At 46.8% G+C, this 22,172-nt stretch overlaps 1 protein-coding gene across 7 annotated transcripts in view; it reads left to right on the forward strand.

Annotated features, from left to right (window-relative positions):
- Positions 1–7,111: 7,111 nt before the first annotated feature.
- Positions 7,112–22,172, forward strand: part of ELF5 (E74 like ETS transcription factor 5) — a 29,577-nt gene continuing 14,516 nt past the window's right edge. The window contains exons 1-3 of one of the 7 annotated variants that reach the window (XM_027115042.1): positions 7,263–9,348; positions 10,732–10,846; positions 13,982–14,106. In XM_027115042.1, coding sequence (XP_026970843.1) covers positions 13,986–14,106 — 121 coding nt within the window. In that variant the 5' untranslated portion in view covers positions 7,263–9,348; positions 10,732–10,846; positions 13,982–13,985. Of the gene's footprint in view, positions 7,223–7,262; positions 9,349–9,398; positions 10,847–12,948; positions 13,067–13,981; positions 14,107–22,172 lie in introns of those variants that run through there. The other 6 variants (XM_027115041.1, XM_027115040.1, XM_027115043.1 and 3 more) reach the window with 6 other exon arrangements.

A 22,172-nucleotide genomic window follows, 5' to 3' on the forward strand; every position in this document is an offset into this window, starting at 1 on the left:
TTCAGTTAGGATATGATGACAAATTCTGGAATAAAACGATAAATCAGAAAAGTTCATAATAGTGAAAAACTGAATTCTTTTTAAAAAGCACAATGCCTGAGTTCTTACACCGTTCTGTGTTTATAGCCAAGACTGTTTCTCTAAATGAGTTTCCAACAAAACCAAACTCAGCAAAATTCAGTGTGTAATTTAGACCTTTGTACTTTTTAATGGCAAATTAAGTTGTGGGAGATAGTAGAAGATTACAAGGAAACAACCAAAGAAAACAGTGTTAGTTCAAAATGAGTGGAAGAAGAAAACCCCGTAACAACCTCTGTAAGAAAGAACAGTGCAATCCTGGAAAAATACATGGGTGAAGAGTAACAGAAAAATCAAATTTGTTGACCAAGTATCCTTGCTGACCTGCACAAATTTGCCCCTGAAGAGCAGACAAGATCTGAGGCCTCCTCAAATTTAAAGTCCTCGTCAACTAGGATCCCCCTTGTTCATAGGGGTGGGTGCGCCAGACAGCATGATTCAGACCTCCAGGGCCGCCACATGGTGGCATGTGTTAGACTCAAGCCAACCTTCCACAAGCTCCTGGTCTATCACATACACATTCTGTCCACACACCTGCAGGTTTCCTCTTCTTTGAAAGAGCCTGTCCTTCTGTTCATCCCAGACATTACAGAGCACCGTGGGCCATGTCCTGAGCTTTAAATTACGCAATCCTAGGATTGAACTCTGGCTCTGCTACTTGTTAGCTGTAGACCTTGGGCAAATTACTGAAGCTCTTTGAGACTCAGTTTCCCCTTCTGTAAAATGGGGATAATAACAACCCCAACTCCTACAGGTGTTATACTTGGCACGTGATAAGCGACCATTTTTAGCAAGTCCTTCCAATTTTTCATGGCCCAGCTCAAATGCCACATCCCACAAGAAGCTTTTTCTGACTGTTCCAGCCCTTATTGTCCTCCCGCTTCCTCAGGTCCTACAGTCCCTAACTCAAAATTTGGACTTATATACTCCCTCTAAATGTTTCCTCTTGAATTTTTGCTAAAGTGTCTATTACTTGAAGGCTACAACTGGGCCTCACTTTTTTCTATTCCTGAAAATACTGGCCTATTATATATATTTTAATTGCTATATTTACCGAGTCCACATTTTAACTTTTCTGAAATCAGGATAAGCTGTATAATCTATCTGCACGTTTAACATAATGTTTTCTCCCCACAGTGACCTAAATCAATAGCATCTCAGAAATAAGATTTGGTTGACTAATGAGAGTAGATCTACGTGGATCTGCTACAAACTTCCCCCAGCCTTCCTCCTCACCCTTCACCCTCCATCCTCATGGCCACCCCCACCCACAGTCCCTTGACCAAAGACATGCCTTTGGATGACAACTGGCAGAAGTGAGGAGTTTAGTGTGGAGACATGGATATCCGTGTGGAAACACACTTTATGAAACTACATGTGTGATCACTCCAACTGACAGGCCTCAGGAAATTGAGGTTCAGATAAGTTTACCCAGTAAGTCCAATGTCAGCTCACCTACAGGAGGATTAAGTCTTCAATGACTGACTGATTGATTATCTAATGATAGCCTGTTATTAATGTGGTTCCTGAATTAACCAAGCACAGGAGCCATGGCTGCAGGGACTGGTCCATTCAATACCACACTACACCATCCTCCAACCTACATCATGGACTGGCCACAGGAGTCAGTGGTGGCATCCATTCCTCAAATTGTCACCCCCAACAATTCTCTCAGGAAGCAAGCTCTCATGCCTGCCAGGGGACTGATGTTTGGTAGGAAAGCAACTAAAGAAAATACTGTCTTGAAGAATTCTTCCTTTGAGAAGGCTTCCCTTAGCTGGGCCTCTCAGATCCATGCCTTTGTATAGCCATTATTTCTTCAGATTCATTTGGGCTAACCCAAAACAGAAAATCTGATTAGGTTGGCTTCCAGTATCTTTACAGGAAGAAGGGAGACTAAAAATACAGTCATGCAATTGTGTCTGCTGTTCCATAAACATTATCATAATTCAACCTTATAGTGACAAACTCAGTATCCTTATCTTCATTTCCATTATGCTTCTGTCAGCCACTGACTTTGCTATCGTTTAACCTCCACGATGCCTTCTGTGCTGGAAATCACACAAAGATCCATTACTTCCATGAGGCTCGTAGCCAAGGAGGGATTATCAGGGGAGCTACCTCACAGCTGCTATCTGCTGAACTGGGCCTCCTGGCTAGGAAAATGGACGGCATGTACAGCTAAAGGATGAGTTGAATATAGGAAACTGGGGAAAGACACCCAAAGAGGAAATAAAGCAAATACAAAATCAGCCAACAAGAATTGTTGTAGCACTTATTTGTGCTTAAGTCCATGCTAGGTGTTTTAGGGGACAATAGGTTTATAACCCTTGTCCTTGCTTTCAAGGATCCTGCCAGCAGCTTGGGAGGCCTAAGAAAATGGATATCTCCTCAACTTAGATCCTGCCTCCTAGAGGTACCAAATGATAGCGTAATGGGGAAGCTTGTGGACTCTGGTGCCATCTTCCTAGGCTCAAATCTTACCTGCAGTTCTACCAGCTGTGTGATATGAGTAAGTTACCTGAACTTTCTATGCCTGTTTCCTCATTAGTAAATTTTAGATAATAATAATAGTACCTACCTCAGAGGAATGATGCAAAGGTTAAATGCTTTAATACACGTAGCATGCCTAGACAGTTCCTGGCACCTAGTAAATGCCAGATAAATGGTAGCGACTGGGACTATTCATTGCAGGAGGGCAATATTATCCTACTTGGTATGGTAAACTTCAAAATCCGGCGATCTCAATCAACCTCTGCGTTTCTCTCCGTAGACCATAGTCACCACTCGGTGAGAACTTACTGTGCACCGGGAATCACAGGAAATACTTCCAGATGAGAAACTGAGGCCCTGAAAAGTTGTTGCTTCATCTAATGGCTCCCAGGTGGCAGGTGCCAGGAGTTGGTTATCATATACGCCTACTGAAAGAAAACTTTTCATTCTTAAATATTTAAACCAGTAGAGCATAGAAAATGTAATTTCTCCAACAGACTATTTTCTAAAAAATAGTTTTAGGATAATAGAGACAGGGATCTTAATCCAAAGCTCATACACTTCACCATCACCCTGAAAATCTGTCCTGCTAACGGCATCGTCTGTGAATTTACCTAAGTGTATTTTTTTTTAACATCTTTATTGGGGTATAATTGCTTTACAATGGTGTGTTAGTTTCTGCTTTATAACAAAGTGAATCAGTTATACATATACATATGTTCCCATATCTCTTCCCTCTTTAAGTGTATTTTTTAACTCACTTTTGTTTTCAGCCTGTGATGCCTCTTGGGGTGGTGGTGAGGGTAGCAGATTGGGGGAGAGAAAAATGACTAAAGAAATGTTGGCCCAGGTTAAATGGGGGTAGGATCTAGGAAAAGCGCGGAACCCATTACGTCTCGTAAAAGGAATTGGGTAGGAACCTCCAGCCTTACGTCAGGTGACTTGTCTTTTAATTCACTTCCATGATACATGCACGTATATTGAGCATCTTCTTTGTCCCAAGAACCATACCAGACACCAGGGAATCAATGAGGTATCAGAATTTCTACTCTACACTGAGAGGTAGACTATGCCAGCGACAGCCATGAGACTCAGGGATCTTGAACCAACAGAGGGGGAAGGACCCCCTCTGAGGCCAGTGCTGAAGCCAGAGCAAATGGAGAGACACCAACTTGAGCTTCTGCGTCTACATTGTGGTTTTAACACTGGGCAGCCCTGAGTTCAACGCAGGCTTGATCACTTCCCAGCTGGGTGACACCCAGCAAGCCTGGCACCTCTGGTTCTTCATCCTAAAAAGAAGGTAGTGATAGCTACTTCCCAGGATTACTGTGAAAAGTAACCAAGGTACAGCAGGTGAGCAATTTTAGCACAATGCTTGGCATATGGCAAATGCTCTACGTGTGATTCCCTCTTCCCTGTCCCCATGCAGCCATCCCAGGCGCACCTAGAGACTGGTTAGCATGGTAGTTAAGAGAACGGGCTCTGGAGCCAGAAAATACTGCTCTGCCACTTACTAGCTGTGTGACCATGGGCAAGTTATTTCACCTCTCTGTGTCTCAGTTCCTTTACCTGTAAAATGGGGATAATAAGTCATACTCTCATCAGAGAGTTGTGAGAATTTAAGGCAGTGAATGCACTAAAAGATAAAAGGAAGCATATGAAATTTTTCAAGCATTCATTTGAGCAAACTTCGATTCCAATCAGGTATTGCCAAACTGTAAATGGTTAGGTGTTTAAGAGCGCTCCACCAACAAGAGCCACGGGAATGGTTTTATAGTACAGACGTGGAAGCAAAGCAAGGAAATTATCTGACTGGCTATAGCTTAAGCAGTTGCTTTATTTGGGAAATCCCAGTCTGCTGCCCGTGATTGGTGGTTTTTAATTTCATTTTTTCGGATACGAGCATATTTACAATCAACTCTGGCTTAGGTTTCGGTTTGCTTGCTTGGGTTACCCAGGCATTAAAGCCACCACAGTCAAACGGCCTCCTTGTTTAATTACTTTAACAAATGTCACGGCAGCCCATAGATAACAGAGCACACACTAGGGCTCTCACCACTTCCCGGCTTTGAACTCATTTAATTCACCCAGCACCCTATAAAGGATGCATTCTTTTTCCCTCAGTTTACAGATGAGGGAACTGGGATGTTAAGGGTAATAAATAAGCTTCCCAGACTTACCCAGCCAGAAAATGGAAAGCCAGGATTCAAACCTATGGAGTCTCCCTCCAGAATCCAGGCTTAGTCACTCTGTGGCTCTTGTAAGCCTAATTCGTGTTACCTGTTATTGCTACGTGGTTGAGACAGCAGAAGGAGGATGGGCTGGAAAGTCTAAAATACTTCATTCCTTCTTCTGCCCCCTTCTGACATTCAAATACAGGTTTTATGAGCTTAGTGTTTGATACCATCCAGGATCTCCACTCCAATCAAATTTAGGTTCAATGTAATAGTTAGACTCCATTAGAGTCAAATTCCTCTTTTATTTTGGTTTTATCTTAATCACCCCTTTTATCCACTAGTCCAGAAGCCAGTAATTCCCCACAAAGGCACCCAGATATGCAGTATTACACATTCAGGACCAACACAGTTTGTTGTCATCACATTCATTGCCAGAAACTTGAAATAGTTGCACCAAGACAGCATAGAAACAAATATAATTTCTCCAAAAGATTCTTTTCTAAAAACGATAGCAGAACAAGATGTTTTCCATGAAAACCTCTCTGCTGAGAAGAACATATGTGTGTGGATACAAACACAAGAAGACTTTCCAAAACTACTGACAAGATGGGAAAGTACCCAATGGTGAGAAACATGGTGTGTACGACAATACCAGTCCCCTAGATGCTGAAGAGGAAGAAGCAAATCACAGAATTTTAGAGCTCAAAGGAATCTCAATGACCACCTAATCCAGTTCTCTGCAAACTCTTTTTAAGTGCGAATTCTTTTGTTCAAGAGAAATCTTATCCTGAAGATTTGTATAAAAGCTGAGATGCTCTTACTGAATCAGGGAGGAACAGCCCAGAACCTAACCCACTCTGCTTTCATCCTCTCACCCCCAGCAGCTCTTATGAGGGCTCCAGGGAACCCTTGGGGTTCTTCAGAACACAGTTTGAAAATCACTATTCTAACCCAACCTCTTCCTTTTACCGTCAGGGGAAATGAAGCCCAGAGAAGCTACCTGACTTGCCTGAGGTTACACAGCAAGTCAGCAGCCTAGGCAATCTCCTTATCTTCCTTCAACACTTTTTCCATGATGACACCTGAGTCCTCTAATGAGCTACCTTTTGTTTCTCCAGACTGTATATGTGTTTTTGTATGTTTGCACCCGTCCCCAGTGTTCCCAAGAAAACCTAACAAACCAGTCCCTGCTTTCACTCTAAAGCTTGGAGTCTGCAATTTGGACATAAGTTCTTGGCTGCCCAGGAGAGCTGGAAGCACAGGGCAGAAAGGCAGAGGGTTGGCAATTCTGTCCTGAGGCAACCAGGAGACACTCTATTTTCAGCCTGAGTTGGGTTGAGTTTCTGCTCTTACAGGGAAGCAGGTAGTTCTCAGCAAGTCACCTGAGAGCTGACATCCAAGTCAGACCCCAGCCTAGAAGCTGTGGACACCTGACTGAACCGCTAAACCTCTTCGTTTCTCCATCCGTAAGGAGGAGAGGAAGGGAGAAAGCCACCACATGGCGTGTTATGTCCAAAGAGGTTAGAAGTTGGATAGCTCATGTGTCCGATGGCCGGTTATGCTTTGTGTGAAAAAGTAGAAGCAAGGCCCAACATTGGTTCTACAAGCTGGCCGTTCCCTTCATCTGCTCGGAAGGCATGAGGTCGGAGGAAGTGGTGGAGAGGGGCTTTCTGATTAACGCGCTCCGTCGAAGAAAACGCTATGATCACAGCGAAACAAAGGGCTCATTCAGTACTTCACTTGCAGGACCTCATATGACCCCCAGCGCACCCAGTGGGTAGGCCCTGCTATTTGCATTAGAGCTAGTTACCTTATTAACTAGCTAGTTGAGTGGTTCAAGGTGACACGACTAGAAAATGATGCACCTCGAATTTGAATTCAAAGTCATCTAGCTGCAAAAAAAAAAAAAAGTCATCTAGCTGCAAAGTCTGCGTTCGTAACCACTGCCCCATCCTACCCTTCCACCTTGCCAAGCTGCGCGGGTGCGGGGCGGGGGGAGGGTGACGGGATATCCAAATTCGCAGGACTCTGTCAGCCCAGGAGGGGGGCGGCAGACATGGGCACCACAGCTGGATTCCCAGGGTTTCCCCTCCAGCTTGCCCTAAAGAGAGTTCCCAGCAAACACAGGATCGCAGAAAGCTCCCAGAGGCAAGAATTCTCGGCTTGTTTACTGATTCCCCCGGGTTGCAGGGGGAGGGGGCGGGGTGTGTGTGAGCTGGGCACAAAGGCAGGATAAAGGTAAACTTTCTGCGTGTGAGAACCATTCCCCCCTCCAAGGAGCCGTGTCACACTGTATGTCACCGTCATCAAAGGGGCTGTGCATAAACCTGAAAAACCAAACGGACCTGTCTGTAGGTGTTACTTATATCACAAGGCTACAGGTGCCTTTATTTCCACTGTACGCCGGTGCTGGGAGCGCCCGCCTTCTCTTGCCTTGAAAACCTCCTCTTTGGACCCAGCACCGCTGTCCTCAAGTAAGCACCTTTTCTTTGCTCTTTTGGATGAATTGTAAGGGGTGTCAGGGCTTAGAGCTTCCGGCTGGGGCCTGGGTCTGTGGGTCTGTCCCCAGCTCCAGACTGCCCGCCCTCCTGCCATGTCCATCAGTCACAGTGCCTCCCGGGAGCTGTTTGAGTGGGATTTAACTGCTTACCTGAGAGAGACATTTTTGCATCCTCAGGCTGTGTAGCCAGCCACACACCACCGCCGTGGTAGCCCCCACTGCCTCTGGATCACTTGATTAAACCAAGGGGAACTAACTAAGAGAGAATGCATACAGGCACTCTATTCTCTACCCTTCCTAAAGCTAACCTTAGGAAGGGAAGCTGGATTTTACACCAAAAAATATTCAGCTTCAAGGAAAGCCCACCTTCTCCTGCCTAAACGCCTCCTTTTCCCATCGGCCTGCTCATGGACCCCCCCCTCCAACCTTGAAACAGAGAAGATAGCTGCCTTATTACAGATTAGGGCGTTTTTCAGGAGATTGTCTTACGTAATAGCTTAAAGGAAACCCGTTCTGCCCTCTCACACCACCTCCATATAGAATGCTTCCAGAAAAGCAATGGTTAGGGTTTTTCCACTGTATTTATTCTCAGACCTCTGCAAAGACTCCGCAGTATGTGGTGTTCTTGTGCATTCGCCCCCTGCTGGCAGCCACCAGTAGCACATGCTCCCTTCTCCAGCTGGAGCTGGGGACCCACGTTCATTTGGATGTGCAAAGAATTTTACAAACTGGAAAGGTTATCAGACATCATTAGGGACAACCTCTTCGCTTTACAGATGACGAAACTGAGGCCTAGAAAGGTAAAGTGATTTAGGGAGACAGCTTCATGTTTTAGTCTAAAGACGCAGGGAGAGGGGTTGTTTGTCCCTCTGAGTGAAAGCTTAAATCTTTTGTCCCCATGTTCTCTGTGAGAATGTTTTACATGATTCAAGGTGCTGTTGACAAGAGTTTTCACAGATTGGTTTTCTTCTTTTCAAAGAAGTCACCTGAGTAGCAACCTTTTAGATATATTGACAATGATTGATTTTCTTTCCCCCCTGCTGGGACAGGAATGGACATACGTATTATGCCTACTCATCTACATGTATTATCTAATTTGGTTAAATCCTTGGGATATCCTGAGTATTGTGTTTAAAATCCCCATTTTAGAGATGAGGCATTTTAAAGATGAGCTCAGAGAGGGTCATGGATTTTTACATAACACACTTTGTATGAAACAAAAATAAAGAATAAAAAATACAATTTCTGCAGGCTGAGTAGTAAGAAACGTGTCCCACGTCCCTTGCCTTGTGGGTGGCAGAGGTGGGATTTAAACCCCAGTGGATTTAATCCAAACCAAACCTGATGAACTTTGTACTGGAGCCCACAGTAAACTATACGGCGTACCTCCTATGAGTCTTTGCTGAATCTTCAGAAAAACAATGAAAAACAAACTAACTAGCAAACTCCCTACACAAGCCAAAGAAAGATGAGGAATCACTTGGCAAGACGTCAGCGAGGCAGCTCTCACAGCTGCTGTGGTTTCTCCCAGAGCAAACACTCAAGCAGCCAACCCACAATCCTTTAGTAGCAAGTATTGAAATAGTCCAGTGGGTTTTCCTCCATGTGTCCCTTCTTAGGGAGGTCCAAAAGGTGGGAAGTGGACCCTGACCTGCCCACAGGGCTTGGGACCTGATGGACACTGGGATATCGCTGAGGCTTTAGAGGACAAAAAGCTTTATTTTTCTCAGTGAGATTGCCCAGGTGGTGGGATCGGGGAAGGCCCTCCCCGGCCCCCTTCTCCATGGTTTACACCCTCACAGCCTTGTTCTGCCCAGTGATGTATTAGCGCATAAACAGCCAATGTGTAGGTGCTTCACTGGGTGAATTTTTGGTCACATGCCCGAAGTGAAGTTGATGATCTCTGCCAGGGTCAGGAAGGAATTTTCCTCCTCTGGCTAACTGGCCAAGGCTGGGTGGTTTTCTGCTTCTGCTCTCTCTGGAAGGCTGAGCAGAGGTGCCATGGACACCACACCTGTGACTGCTGCCTCTGACTCGTGTGAGGGCAGGAAGCCCCCAGCCCTGTCTCTCTGACTGTGTGGACCCTCCCCGTGCACCTTGGTGAGTGAGTCGACTCTCAGAAGGGATAGGAAGCCTCTGCAGGCACTGGGGACCTGAGCGTCCACGCCATTCCCAAAGGTCCAGCCAGCCTTTCTCGTGCATAGAAGAGAACCCACTTGATTCCTCCCCCTTGTGTGGAATGTGCTTGACCCTTTCCTACTTATTAGGCAGCTAGAATGTGGACTACAGTTTGGGGAAACTGATTCCAACTGCCGTGGGTCTGTGGATGGGCCGTGAGTGAGGGTCCAGAGTACTTAAGGTGCCTGGCTAGCCCAGGCAAAGAATGTCCAGAGTCCACAGTGGGCATAGGAGGAAAGGGAGAAGAGAAAATCGGGGGAATTTTTAGAGCTAAAAGTTGCACCTCTGTAGTGATTGAATTGTACTCCAGTTTGCACCATCCAACTATACCACCGTATATATGCGTGTGCATATGCGTGCACATGTGTGGATGTGTCGGCGGCCCACTCCAGTGGGTTCCTGCAGAAAGTCACGCAGCTGGGGCAGGTCTTGGAGTCCACCTCATCGGTGTGTCCATTTAGCAGATGAAGAACTGAGGCTCGGCGAGGAGCAAGTATATGACTCCCAGGCCAGTGCTCTTTCTGTGATGACAAACCAGCCAGCCCCTCAAAAAACAAAAATGTGTGGTTAGAACAGCAGGCCTAGGACCCTCCCTAGACATCCCTTCTTGTCCTGCTGCTGATTCTAGTTCTAACACAGTGCTTCTCAACCTTTTATTTCATTATCACACCCTCTAGAGAGCCTTTTTAGATCACTGTTTCTTAATCATACCCCTTCCATGAAATGTTAATATCACAGATTTACTGTTTATCATTTACATACTATGGCCTTTTGGAGGGTCATAAAGGATTATAATGGCTAAGATTTTTCTGACCCTCAAGAACCAATTTTTTCCCTCTAGGGTCACTGTCCCCCCCCCACTGGGAATACATATTCTAACTTCAGGCCTGGCCTTACACATCACTGGGCACCAACGTCTTCACTGAGAAGAGGGTCCTCGAATAGCTGTTCTCTCCCACCACCCTGTTCCACCTACATTAAAGGAATCTTAAGGGCTAAAATGTTCAATTATTAAAAGGACCATAGAGAGCCTAAGAAGCTGGGCTGTGGAATACAAAGCAGCCATTATTCCCAAACTTTCACACCTAGAGCCCACTGGCTAAGTGCCCGAGGTCTCTTGTGGAGAATCCAGAGTTAATAACACCCCGTCCTCCCACTGCAATAGCAAAAAAAAAAAAAAAAAAAACTGCTGCCTTTTATAAAACACATCTTCCACAAAGCAAAAGATAATTACAGAAGAAAAATTCATGTTGTACACCTGAAGACAGCCCTTTAAGAAAACTTGATGGATATAATTTGCCATAGAAGAACCACCAAAGGGAATCAGATACAGACGGTGCTGTGTACAGCCCTGGAGAGATTACAGAGCAAGCCAGTGGGCTGGCGCAAAAAGAAGAAAAAAAAGAAGTCTTTAAAGGAGGTAAATATCGTACTGGTCAAAAATATTCCTAATTTTTATATGATCAAATTCAATTTACCAAATGGCTTTTGAGAGCTTTGCTAGGCAGAGATGAGGAAGAGTGCACTCCTACTGTCACGTTATGTATCTGGAGGATTCCTAATTGACATCGAAGACCTGGGAACTGTGTTCTATTTTCCTCCACATGGAGGCCACCTCTCCTTTCTCCAAGCCCAGCAGTGAAGGTCATGTCAGAGGCCTGCCATTCCCTTCCTCCATTTTCTGAGCCTCCAGCCCAGAAGGGCAGGGGGCATTTTTACCTTGAGCCCTCACTTAAGAGAACTTTTCTGGGGTCATGTCCAGAAAGAAGAAGGGGCTTTGGGCTCCAAGGGCCCTTCCCTCCTTCATAATCTCCCACACCCATCCCTCTTCATCAAGCCACCTGCTCTGGATATAAAACCAATCAATCCGTGGGAAAATCAGAGTCCAAACCCAGGCAGCCTTGACTTCTGTTTGATATGGCTCGCAGCGGGAGATCTAAGAAGGTGATAATCTGCTGGGCACGTTAACCCTCTCCGGGCACCAGGAAGGAGGCTTCCTAGTGCGGTCTGATGAACCTTTGATGACGCCCAGAGAGGGTGCCTACATGTGAGAATTCGAACTCAGTTATTTATCTACGTCTGGAGCACAGTTCTCATGCACATCTGATAGTGATGATGATAGATAGATAGATTTGCAAACATCCCCAAAGAATTGATCTTTGGTTTTCAACCACACAATCCCTGCCCCTCTCGGTATTGAGGTCCTATTTGACGTGTAAGTGAACCTGGGATGCGTCTTTGAACAGATGAGGCTGTGAGTGTTTTTAGAAAGGGAAGCAGATGGGTTGGAAAAAAACTTAAGAATTCTGTATACCATAACGCTGTGTGACTTTGACAAAGTTACACAAATTTCCTGGGCCTTAACTTTCTCAGCTGTAAAATGGGTGCAGGGAAAGATTAGACCAACTCAGTACTTTGCAACATGCGGTACTCCGACCACTCATGTTACGTGAGATAAATCTGGTCAGGTGTAGAAAACTTTTTCTTAAAGCACTAGATAGTAAATATTTTAGGATTTGCAGGCCTAAAGGCAAAAATCAAGTACATTATGTGTGTACTTATATAACCATTTAATATGTAACCATTTAAAAATGTAAAATAATTTTTAGCTGTGGGCCATTCAAAAATAGGTAGTGGGCTAGATTGTGCCGGTAGGTTGGAGTTTGTGAACCTCTGATCTAGGCGGTGCACGGATGACTAATTTTTATTTCAATGCTTATGTCTTTATTTTTATGTATGTTAAACGAATACCGACTTTCCATTTATAGTGGTGATGTAAAGTTTTCCTTTTAAATAAATGTGGTTATGTTAAAATAAAAAGGGAAGTGATTTTTTTTAATATATTAAGGAAGTTATCATGGTGGCAGGCGAATGACTAAAGCTTGGGAAACACTGGACGAGATGATTAATAAGCTCCTGACCATCTAAAATTCCATGCACTTAATAACCTGGAATCTAGTCTTTGCTTTGACACTTCCCAGCTGTGTGATTTTTGAGCTGCTGTGTCCCTTTGCAGAAGGGAGTAGAACCACGCTATCTCATCAACATTATTGCGATAATCATAATAGAAGTTGGGTGAACAGATTTTTCTAATTCACCAAACATGAATTCATTTTTTTCTGAATTGTGGGAATATGGGAAACAGCAAAAGGAAACTTGAAAGATGAGACTGGTGGGGCAAGAATGCTTATGAGTAGAAGCCCCAGCCCGTTTTTTTCTATCCCCTTTCCAGCCTCGACCAGTCATCTTCTCCCAAAGCTTCCCACTCGCCAGCATGCGCAATTAGGTTCATGACTTCTTAAACAGACCCACCTGCGTTGTCACCCAAACTCCCAGCACCTGCCACCTGGGTGCTCGGCGGCATGTTACCTGGAATCTCACAGCGCCCATCCCTCATCTATAAAAACAGAACCCACACCAGAAACTGTCTCAGAGTGGTTGCCCTGGGGACACCATGAATAATGAACGTAAACTGCTCAGCCCAGAGCTCTCAGTGAAGCAAGTGTGTTACAATTATCACAGGTCTTCACTCTCTTATCCAAAACCCTGAGGCGAGATGTGCTGAAGAATTCAGAGTTCTTCAGGTATTAAGAAGGTGACACAGGGTATATACTGCAGAGCCCAGAATACCCCTCTCAAGGTACTGGCTGCTAGGACTGCTTAAATGCATTAATATTTCTGTAGTGTATCATGTGAATATTCATCAAGTGGAATAAAACTGTAGCTATAGGTATAAGACTACAGAGCATATCTATAGTTGTATATGTTTAATAGATGTATAGCATTTAGTTTATATACATATATAGAAGTAGAGATATAATATATATTATAATTATATATTAAAATTTTATAACATCAATTCAGGACTGTTTTTGCTGGGAAATAAGTCAGAACCACACATACACACACACACACACACACACACACACACACACAAATGTACTTTCAGTTTCAGAGCTTTTGGATTTCAGAATTGTGGATTAGTGTTTGTGGGCATGTTCATTTATAATAATTCTTGCCCTGTTTTCAGAAGTATACATATATTTTTTTGGCCACGCACCATGCGGCATGCGGATCTTAGTTCCCCAACCAGGGATCAAACCCCCGCCCCCTGCAGTGGAAGCGTGGAGTCTTAACCACTGGACTGCCAGGGAAGTCCCAGAAGTATATTTTTAGACATTATAATCCACTTCAGGGCTCAGGTGTGAGAGAATAGGAAAAGTAAAGAAAGAACATTATTATATAATAAAAGCCTTCATCCTCAAATCCCAGCTTTGCCACTTACTGGCCATTTACCTGGACAATTGTCTCAACCCCTCTGCCTCAGTTTTCTCATCTATAAAATGGGGATATACACACAAACCTCGCAGGAGGTGGCAAGGATTAAAAAATGTCACCATGGAAAGCACTTAGAGGGGTGCCTGGCTCCTGGGAGACTGTATGTTTGTAAGCGTTTGCCGTCATTACTAAAAACCAAGTGTCGCCCTGCTGGGGGCTCCTACAGTGTGGCTTTCTTCCTTCATCCGCCTCCTCACAGCCTCTCCTGCCATTACAGGGTGATGTTGGACTCAGTGACACACAGCACCTTCCTGCCCAACGCGTCCTTCTGCGACCCCCTGATGTCGTGGACTGACCTGTTCAGCAATGAAGAGTATTATCCTGCCTTTGAGCATCAGACAGGTGTGTACGTCTGGAGAAGCTCATCTGAGCTGGGACAGACTGGGGCAGGAGGTGGTGCTGGCCTCAGGCGGGTGACAATGCCATGCTGGGGGCCTGAAAACGCCAGCTCTCACCAGTGTTAAGGGCAGAGGGTCACAGGAGACCCAGGCGGGAGGAAGGGCTGCTTCTGCAGAGAGAAAAGCACTGGAATCCTCGCCCCAACCTTTTCCCAGCTCTGTGGGCTTGGGGAACTCCACTAACCTCTCTGAGCCTTATTTTGCTAATGGGTAAAAGGGAGATGATAACACCAATCTCTTGGAGTTATTATATTTAAACAACATAATAGAAAGAAACCCTTAGCCCGAAGCCTAGTACACTGTGATTGTTTGATCATTGTGGCTTTAGCCAACATTTGCTAACTACTAGCTATGCCCCAGACTCTATACCAAACACCTGTCTCTTCCTTACTGAAGCCCTAGGAGAAATTACTATTATTATTCCCATTTTATAAATGAAGAAACTGAGACACAGAGAAGTTACATGACCTGCCCAAGGTCTCACAGTTAGTTAAGTTTCATGCAAGTTGACTTGAGCGTCTGCACTCTTAACTCTCTTACATGGTCATCTTATAAATGACGTAATGCTGTGATTATTGGTATTAATATTGTAGATAGTCTCTGAGCTTCTATTTCCTTATCCCTAAAGCAGGGATGATGAGAATTACTGTGAGGATTAAGGGAGCCAAACTGTGAAATATATAGCCTGACACCAAGCAAGTGCTCAGTAAACAGGAGTGCCCTTGCTGTCCCCCAGGCTGCCCTCCCCACACTTCCTCCTCTCCCAGCCCAGTTTTCTCCTCCTAAGAAGGAAGCACGGGGCCTTGTGCAAGCCCCATGCCAAAGGGAGGCCAGCTGAGCTTTGCCCCAGAAACCCTCTGTGGGCCTCTGTCCCCAGGTGCTTGGGTGACTACACATCACAGCAAGCCTGGCTGACTGCTAGCCCGGCAGGTGCACGCCCCGCGGAGGGTGATGCAAGCACTGATGGAGCCCTCAGGCCTCACCACCCAGCCTTGACCCTGTGTGCTCCGGCCCAGCAGGGCCCACACTCAGTGTCAGGAGGCCAGCAGCCTCCGGAAGAGGCCAGGCCTCTGAGGACACTGTGAAGTGTCCATCTCAAGGAGCCCCTGCCTCCAGGCCAGAGACCAGTGTCACACAGACAGACCTGAGACACATACTTACAAATCGAATCCCACACCATCCCCCAACCTCACACACGACACACTTGTACGTATGACATCGCTCACTCTCACCAGTGTCCAGATAATTGCACATGGACCTGAGTCATCCAGCCGCACATTGTAATTCTCCTTCAGGCCTAAGGAGCACCTTGTTTCCAAGAAAGACAATGAGGAATGTACTCGATCTCCCCTACACTCATTATTTGGTCAAGAGGCTAAATTTGAAGGAGGAAAACGAAGGCTTTCGAGTCCCTGTCCCTTCCCCATGTGTCCCACGATGGTGAAGCCCAGCTCCTGTCCCTTCTCTCCATCTATGCATAACACAGAGCTGCCATCCTGGGAGCCTCCTCTTCCTGCCTCTTCTACCAGGGGGCATCAGAGCAGGATGGGCGGGAGTGGCCTCAGCCACCTACCTCGTGCAATGTTCCAGGAGCTTCTGTAGTTGTCAAGAGCTCGGACTTTGGCGCCGCATGCCCTAAATGTGAAGAGCGGCTCTGCGATTTAATAACTGCAACACCTTACCCTCTCGTGCCTCAGTTTTCTCATCTCTAAAGTGGACATAGCAGTAATGCCTATCTCGCAGACTTGTGAGGGTGAAATGAGTTAATAGGTGTGAAGTGTCTGGGACATGGCAGGCACACAGCAAGCACACACAAGTGTGTAAAAATGAAGGATGAGTTTCAGTTTGGGTTGAAGAAAAAATTCTGGAGATGGATATTGGTGATGTTTGCACAACAATGTGAATATACTTAATGCCACTGAACTGTGCATTTAAAAAGCACGGACCCAGCTTTCTCCCGTCTGAGGCCTCTGCATTTCCATCAGTGTAATGAGGCATTGGACCAGGTCCTTGCTAGGATCCCTTCCTGAAGCGTCTCTTCCTGCATCAGGCAACATCACAGAGGTAGACTTCATCCCCCACCACCCATTGGGAGACTAGAAATTCCCACCAAGATGTGAAGACAGAATATCCTCCGCGAGTGGCCCAGCTTCCTGACATTCCCCGAGGGAGGAGCCAGGCTTTGGGCCGGCCCTCTGGCCCTCTGGACTTCAGAAGGAGCCGAGTGTCTCTGAGCTCATAAAGGTCAAGGTCAGGTGTGAAAATTTAGTCTCAAATGAGGACCCGGGCTCCCTGAGTTCCACTGGTGGGAGGAATGCCCTGCAGTGCCTTCTGTCTTTTTGTCACCCCAAGAGGTGACACACGGGTCTGAGTGTCTGCCAAAACCTTCTCTGAGAGGGATGCATCAGGGGACAGCCAGGTTCTCCTCCAGACACTGCTCTGCCATCTGTCCTAAGGTCCTTGCCCACCTCCCAGGAAATTTCAGCTTGAATTCAGGGTTGTCCCAATGGCAGCTTCCTGTTTGGGTCTGAGGTCAAGGGCTGGTGCTGGCATCCACCAGCCCCATGACCTTGGGCAGGTTTTCCCGAACATCTCTGAGATATGCTCTCCTCAGCTGAAACGGCATCCACCTCCCAGCGTTGGGAGGATTGACTGAGATTCCTCATATAACGTGTTTAGCAAAGCACCTGGCACTTGGCAAGCGGTCACTGTAGCCAGGACACCTCACGACTCCCAGCTGGTGGATAAACAGCTTTCTCTCTGCTCGCTTCACTTTTCATATTGAACAAAAGCAGCCCGGGTCTCCATCTCAGCCTTTCCAATTCAGAATGTTGGCAGCTTAGACACTTTGAGACCAAAGGGAGAGAAAGGGAGAAAGAAATGATGTGCCCACTGGATAAATGATGTCCGTGAGAGTGCAGGGAGGAATACGCAACCTAGCTGGGATAACCAGCTGCTACTGCCTCTTAACTGGCTTTAGCAGAAGGCAGCTGAATCTGTGTCCGACGTGTGTTAAGTGCGCAGCATCTGGCCTGTCTTAGAAGCAGCACAGCCTGCTACACGGCAGGCTGGCGAGTGAGCGGTCACAGACTGCAGAATGTTCTAGAATATCATGAGCTAACCCTGGCCTTCCCTTCAGCTTTTAAAGTAAAGAATTACAGATACTGGAAAATTTTATCAAAGAGGGACGTAGTGGGGAAGTGCATAAATTTCACAAGCATGTGGTATTTTGAAGAGATTATTTCTCCAATCAAGTTCCAGTAGCCAAGCATCTGACAAGCCATGGAATATCCTGATCTCACCCCTACTTTCTGGAACTCCATCCTGACCTTCACACACCCACACACCCCTCCCCTGATTGCCAAGGTGGCCAGGCCAACACTCAGTAGGCCTTGGCTTTCGGATCTTCCTTATACTTTGCGGCAGAGGTTTCTAGGTTGAGGCAGCTCTAGGGGTTCCCAGGAGGTCCCTCGGGGACCTGCAGTGACAGCTGAGAAGGACAAGCTGGAGGTCCCCCTCTCCACCTCCCTCCCTCACTTTGATTCAGAAGATAGTACAGCATAGTGGTTACTAAGGCTTGGCTGCAGGAACTGGAATCTGCCTACATGACCTCCTCGCTCAGCCACTTCCTCGTTGTGTGACCTCAGGAAGGGATGTCACCATTCTTTGCCTTACTTTCATCATTTACTTTGTAAAATAAGCTACGTGATCTAGGACCTCATAGCATCATGTTGAGGATGACATGAGAAAACTCAAGGAGTGTAGCATGGTAACTGGCACATACTAAGTGCTCAACAAATATGTTAGCAATGGGAGATTTTAATTGAAGACAGAACTGTTTCTTAAAAAAGAAATCAAGGTGCAAAACCCTGATCTTGGATATTAACAACCAGAGGATCAGGAAGAGAGGCATCTGGGTCTCACAGGGGCTTTTCTTAGGCAAGACTCCGGTTCAGGGTATAGAAGTTTGAGATCAGATATGAGAGAGAGTCTAGGAACTTCTAAATCGAAACCAGATAATGAAATACAAAATCATTGGAAAGCCTAAGGTGAGCCCCGTGGCGGTAGTCACACCCCAGGACACCCCCAAGGAGAGACCTCACCATCAGCCACCTCCGGCCTCTCCCACACACATCCAAGCCTTTGGGCAGCTGTGGCCCCAGGACGGCTCAGGGCTTGGTGCTCTCTGCCCCTTTCTAACCACACTCCCATGGCCTCGGCTCTTTGCTAATACCCAGCCAGCCCTTCTCATCTCTTCTCCACCCAGTTTCTTACACTGCTCCAGGCATTTTTTTTTTTTTTTTCCATCTCATGGTCTAAATCATTCCACGGGCTTGGAATAAAAGCCAAGAAGGACTATTGGATGGGGCTAGACCAGCTCAGGAGGGAAACCTAGAAGCAATATATCATTTCAGATCTCTCCTCATAAAGTCCTTCCTTTCAGTGACAAAGCCACAATCGATGGTGCCCGGCGCTATCCAGTCCACTCACTGGTCTCTTCAGCGCTGCTCCAGGCAAAAGACTTTCCCAATTCCCAATGCTAATAGATCAAGCTAATCGTGGTCCAGTCCGTCTAACCCAGGCCTCCTCGGACCCAAACTGTGCCTCGCTCTCACTGAGTTTTGGGTTGCTTTGTTCTGCTTCTCCCTCAGCTAGAATGAGGCCCCGGTGGAGATGGCCTCATTTCCCTGAGAACAAATGTCATCCCCAAATAATAACTAATTACAAGTGACACATAGAAAGCTTCCTGTCGTTCAGATAACTGGGCTAAGTTCTTTACATGCGTCATTTCTCTTCCATTTCGTAGCAAACTCCCTAAGAGGTAGGCACTATTATTACTCCTGTTTTATAGATGAAGGAGGCTGAGGTCCAGAGAGGTTAGGAAACTTTGTTAGGATTGCACAGCTAACAAGTTGAGGAAACGCAATTAACGTAGTGGTATGAGTAGCCCTGATATTAACAAGTATAAATGGGTGGTATTTAATGGGCACTTACTACCTGCCTGTCCTTTTCCAAGCACTTTCCATGTATTGATTCACTTAATCTTTTTAACAGCATTATGGGGTACGTCCTAGTATTCCCATTTTGCTGAGGGAGTGAGAACAAGAAACAGATGCCCTTGGAGGGCATACAGATGCCCTTGGAGACCCTCTTAGGGTCCCTAGGAGGCAGGACCACTAAGTGTGAGATCACACACCCTTTCAGCTTTTAGGGGGAATCCAAATTTCAAGAGCCCTGGTTTCAAGTTCTAGAACAGTGATGTTCAAGGAGCCTTCTGGGGCTAAGGAGGGGAAGCCATATAGTACGTTCCCCTAACTCCCAGCAAAGCAGCACTGCTTTTTTTCCAGAGAAATTTCAATTTGAAGAAAATACTATTCGACTAAAAATGTTTAAAAGCCTTAGCATGCCCGCTGTAAACAATAGTTCTGAAGGAGACAACCGTCCAGAAGCTTGTGAAGTTCTTCCTCACAAAGTCACTGCCAGGAGTGAGCCAGCCTTGGAAGAGTTTTGACTGACCCTCGGAGCGGTTTTTAAAAATTAAATAAGTCAGCACTTAAAAATCATGAGATTTCACATAACAATCTGGGCTTGGCAACACAGAGCCCACCTTCCTGCCCGGCAACAGCCAATTGGAGCTGGGCCACCACTGTCCACTCGGCATGAACTTGCCCATTCCCACTGTCCCCATCGGGGGCCACTTCGGGCATGGACATACCCTGCTGACCCTGTGGGAATCTGAGTGTGCCAGCAGCTCCAAAACTCAAGGCCTCCCTCCAAATTTCACTGCATCCCAGGTTATAGCATCAGTTGTGAGCATTTCCCCCCAGAATCACTGAAAACTCCCTTTAGCCCCTTAATTCTTCTTCCCAATGCAGCTAGCCCTTAAACAAGTGTCCTGACCTACTTACGACTTCAAAGGAGCTGGCCAAGGCTGCTGTTTAATCGTGGCCTGCGGACCTTTGGATTAAGTCTACCAGGTACAGGACATCATCCGTACCCAACTGGTAAACATAGGCAGAAGGGCCTCATAGCTCAGCTTCTCCAAAAAGTCTAAATTATTTTGTGAATAGTAGGCACATTGAGGCAAACACTTTGCATTTCCAGACAATACAACCTGTTAGAGATAACATAGTCTCTGGGTGTATCACCCTGTCTTGTATTTTCCCTGAGTTCATCTCTTCCGAGTAGTGAAAGGGTCTCCATGTCATTCAAACACTGTCATCATCAGTCTCTCTATCCTTCTTCTGATTTTTCAAACCTAGATTATATACGTACATAATATATATATATGTAATATATATAAATAAATACACGTAATTGTAAAATATATAACAATACATACACATACTATATAAATATTTATATAAACTATGTGCATATATTTTAATATATTTATATATATATACATCTTCATCGGAAGTGTTGAGTCAGTCTTCCAGATGTGTGTCCAGTCTGGTCCTTGCCAACCAAGAAGAGTGAGGCAAAGGTGACGCAAACTTCCCACGTCCAAAGGTGGAAGAGTTGGTGGAGGCCTAACCCCCTTACCGACCAGCCGCGTGGCCTGAGTCACGTAACCTCTCAGAACTTCGGTTTCCTCCCTGTGAGGTGAAGATAATAAGTGGCAGTCCCCTGGCTGGTCATTTCACCTCCGGAACACCCACAGGGGGCTAGGCGGGCTCCGCCCTGCTGACTCAGGGTGAAGAGGCAGAGCTGGCCACGCCCCTGTGGGACAGCAAGCCTTCCTGACAGGGGCAGTGAGCTGGGTCTTGAGGACGAGCAGCAATTACTTAGAGGACAGGTGGGGACCGCACCCTAGGTGACCAGAGGCGCCTGTGCAAAGCACTTGAGCTGGGGGCAATGCTGCGGGAGGGCAGGGGCGGTGTGGGGGGGGGAGGCCTTCCTCACCCCTGTGGGATCAGGACCGTGGAACCACACCACAGCCAAGAGGCTTCCCTCTGTGCTGACGCTTCGCCCTCCACCTGGCCGAGAACAGCTACTTTGCTCGCGCTCGGGAAGGACTCCGCTGGCGAGGAGAGCCTGCCGTGCTCGGCCCTGGCTCTGGCCTCCCCGTGGGGCGGGCCCGAGCCGCACACGAAGCCTGCTCTGCGGGGAAGCTGCCGAGGAGAGCGAGTCGAGGGGACGGAGGCTGCGCCAGCGACACCTTCCCAGGGTCAGTGACACGTCTCCGAATCTCTTACGCCCCCGCTGGCCTCCAGAAACAACATGGCCGTGGCCATCTCCCAGGGCCAAAGAAAATGACTTGGGGGTGGAAGAGAGAGGGGAGGGGCTCGGAGACTTGGCGCACGCTCTCCATGGAAAGAAATGAAGTGTGCCCTGAAAGAGCAGCACCCCGATAGGCATCTCCGGCGGGGCTCAGCTCAGGACCCAGGGAGGAAGAATTTCAAGGCTCATAAACATCTCTCGTGGGAATACCAGGGAAGTGGAGGCCCCGGGTTTACTCCAGCCAGAACTCGGCACGTGAGAGCACAGGCCAGAAGGGGGAAGGGCCGCCAGGTGTTCCCAGGAGACCCTGGCACCCCCAGCGGCTGATGGGGGCCCCTCCTCAAACAGCAGGTAGAGGCCACAACATCAACCTCCGCCATCCTGGCCGGATATCAACTCTTTGACTCACACACATATAGAATTCTGATTAAAACCCTAAATTTAAACAAACCTGAGATCTGGGACCTGGGACCTTTTGTGGCAGTGCTGGCACCTGGACAAACGAGTCCTCCAACAACAAAATACCAACGAAAGACATTATGAGGGACTAAAAATAACTGCAGGTACGTGCAGTTGGGGCAAATGATGAACAATAAGATACAAAAAGGCCAAAATCCAACTGCCACTTCTGAGGCGCCAAAGCAAAAGCAGGGTCCTGTGCGGGATGCCTGCGCTCAGCTCCACCAAGGGGGCGGGCAGGCCACCAAGCCGCCCCTCCCGCCTGACCCACCAATTCGCCCCACCCTCCCCCCGTTTAAGGGACCGGGTTGACCCTCCTCGGGGATC

Source organism: Aethalodelphis obliquidens, unplaced genomic scaffold (assembly GCF_003676395.1).
Source record: "Aethalodelphis obliquidens isolate GAN/ISIS:26980383/991018 unplaced genomic scaffold, ASM367639v1 scaffold14, whole genome shotgun sequence".
Lineage (NCBI taxonomy): Eukaryota > Metazoa > Chordata > Mammalia > Artiodactyla > Delphinidae > Aethalodelphis > Aethalodelphis obliquidens.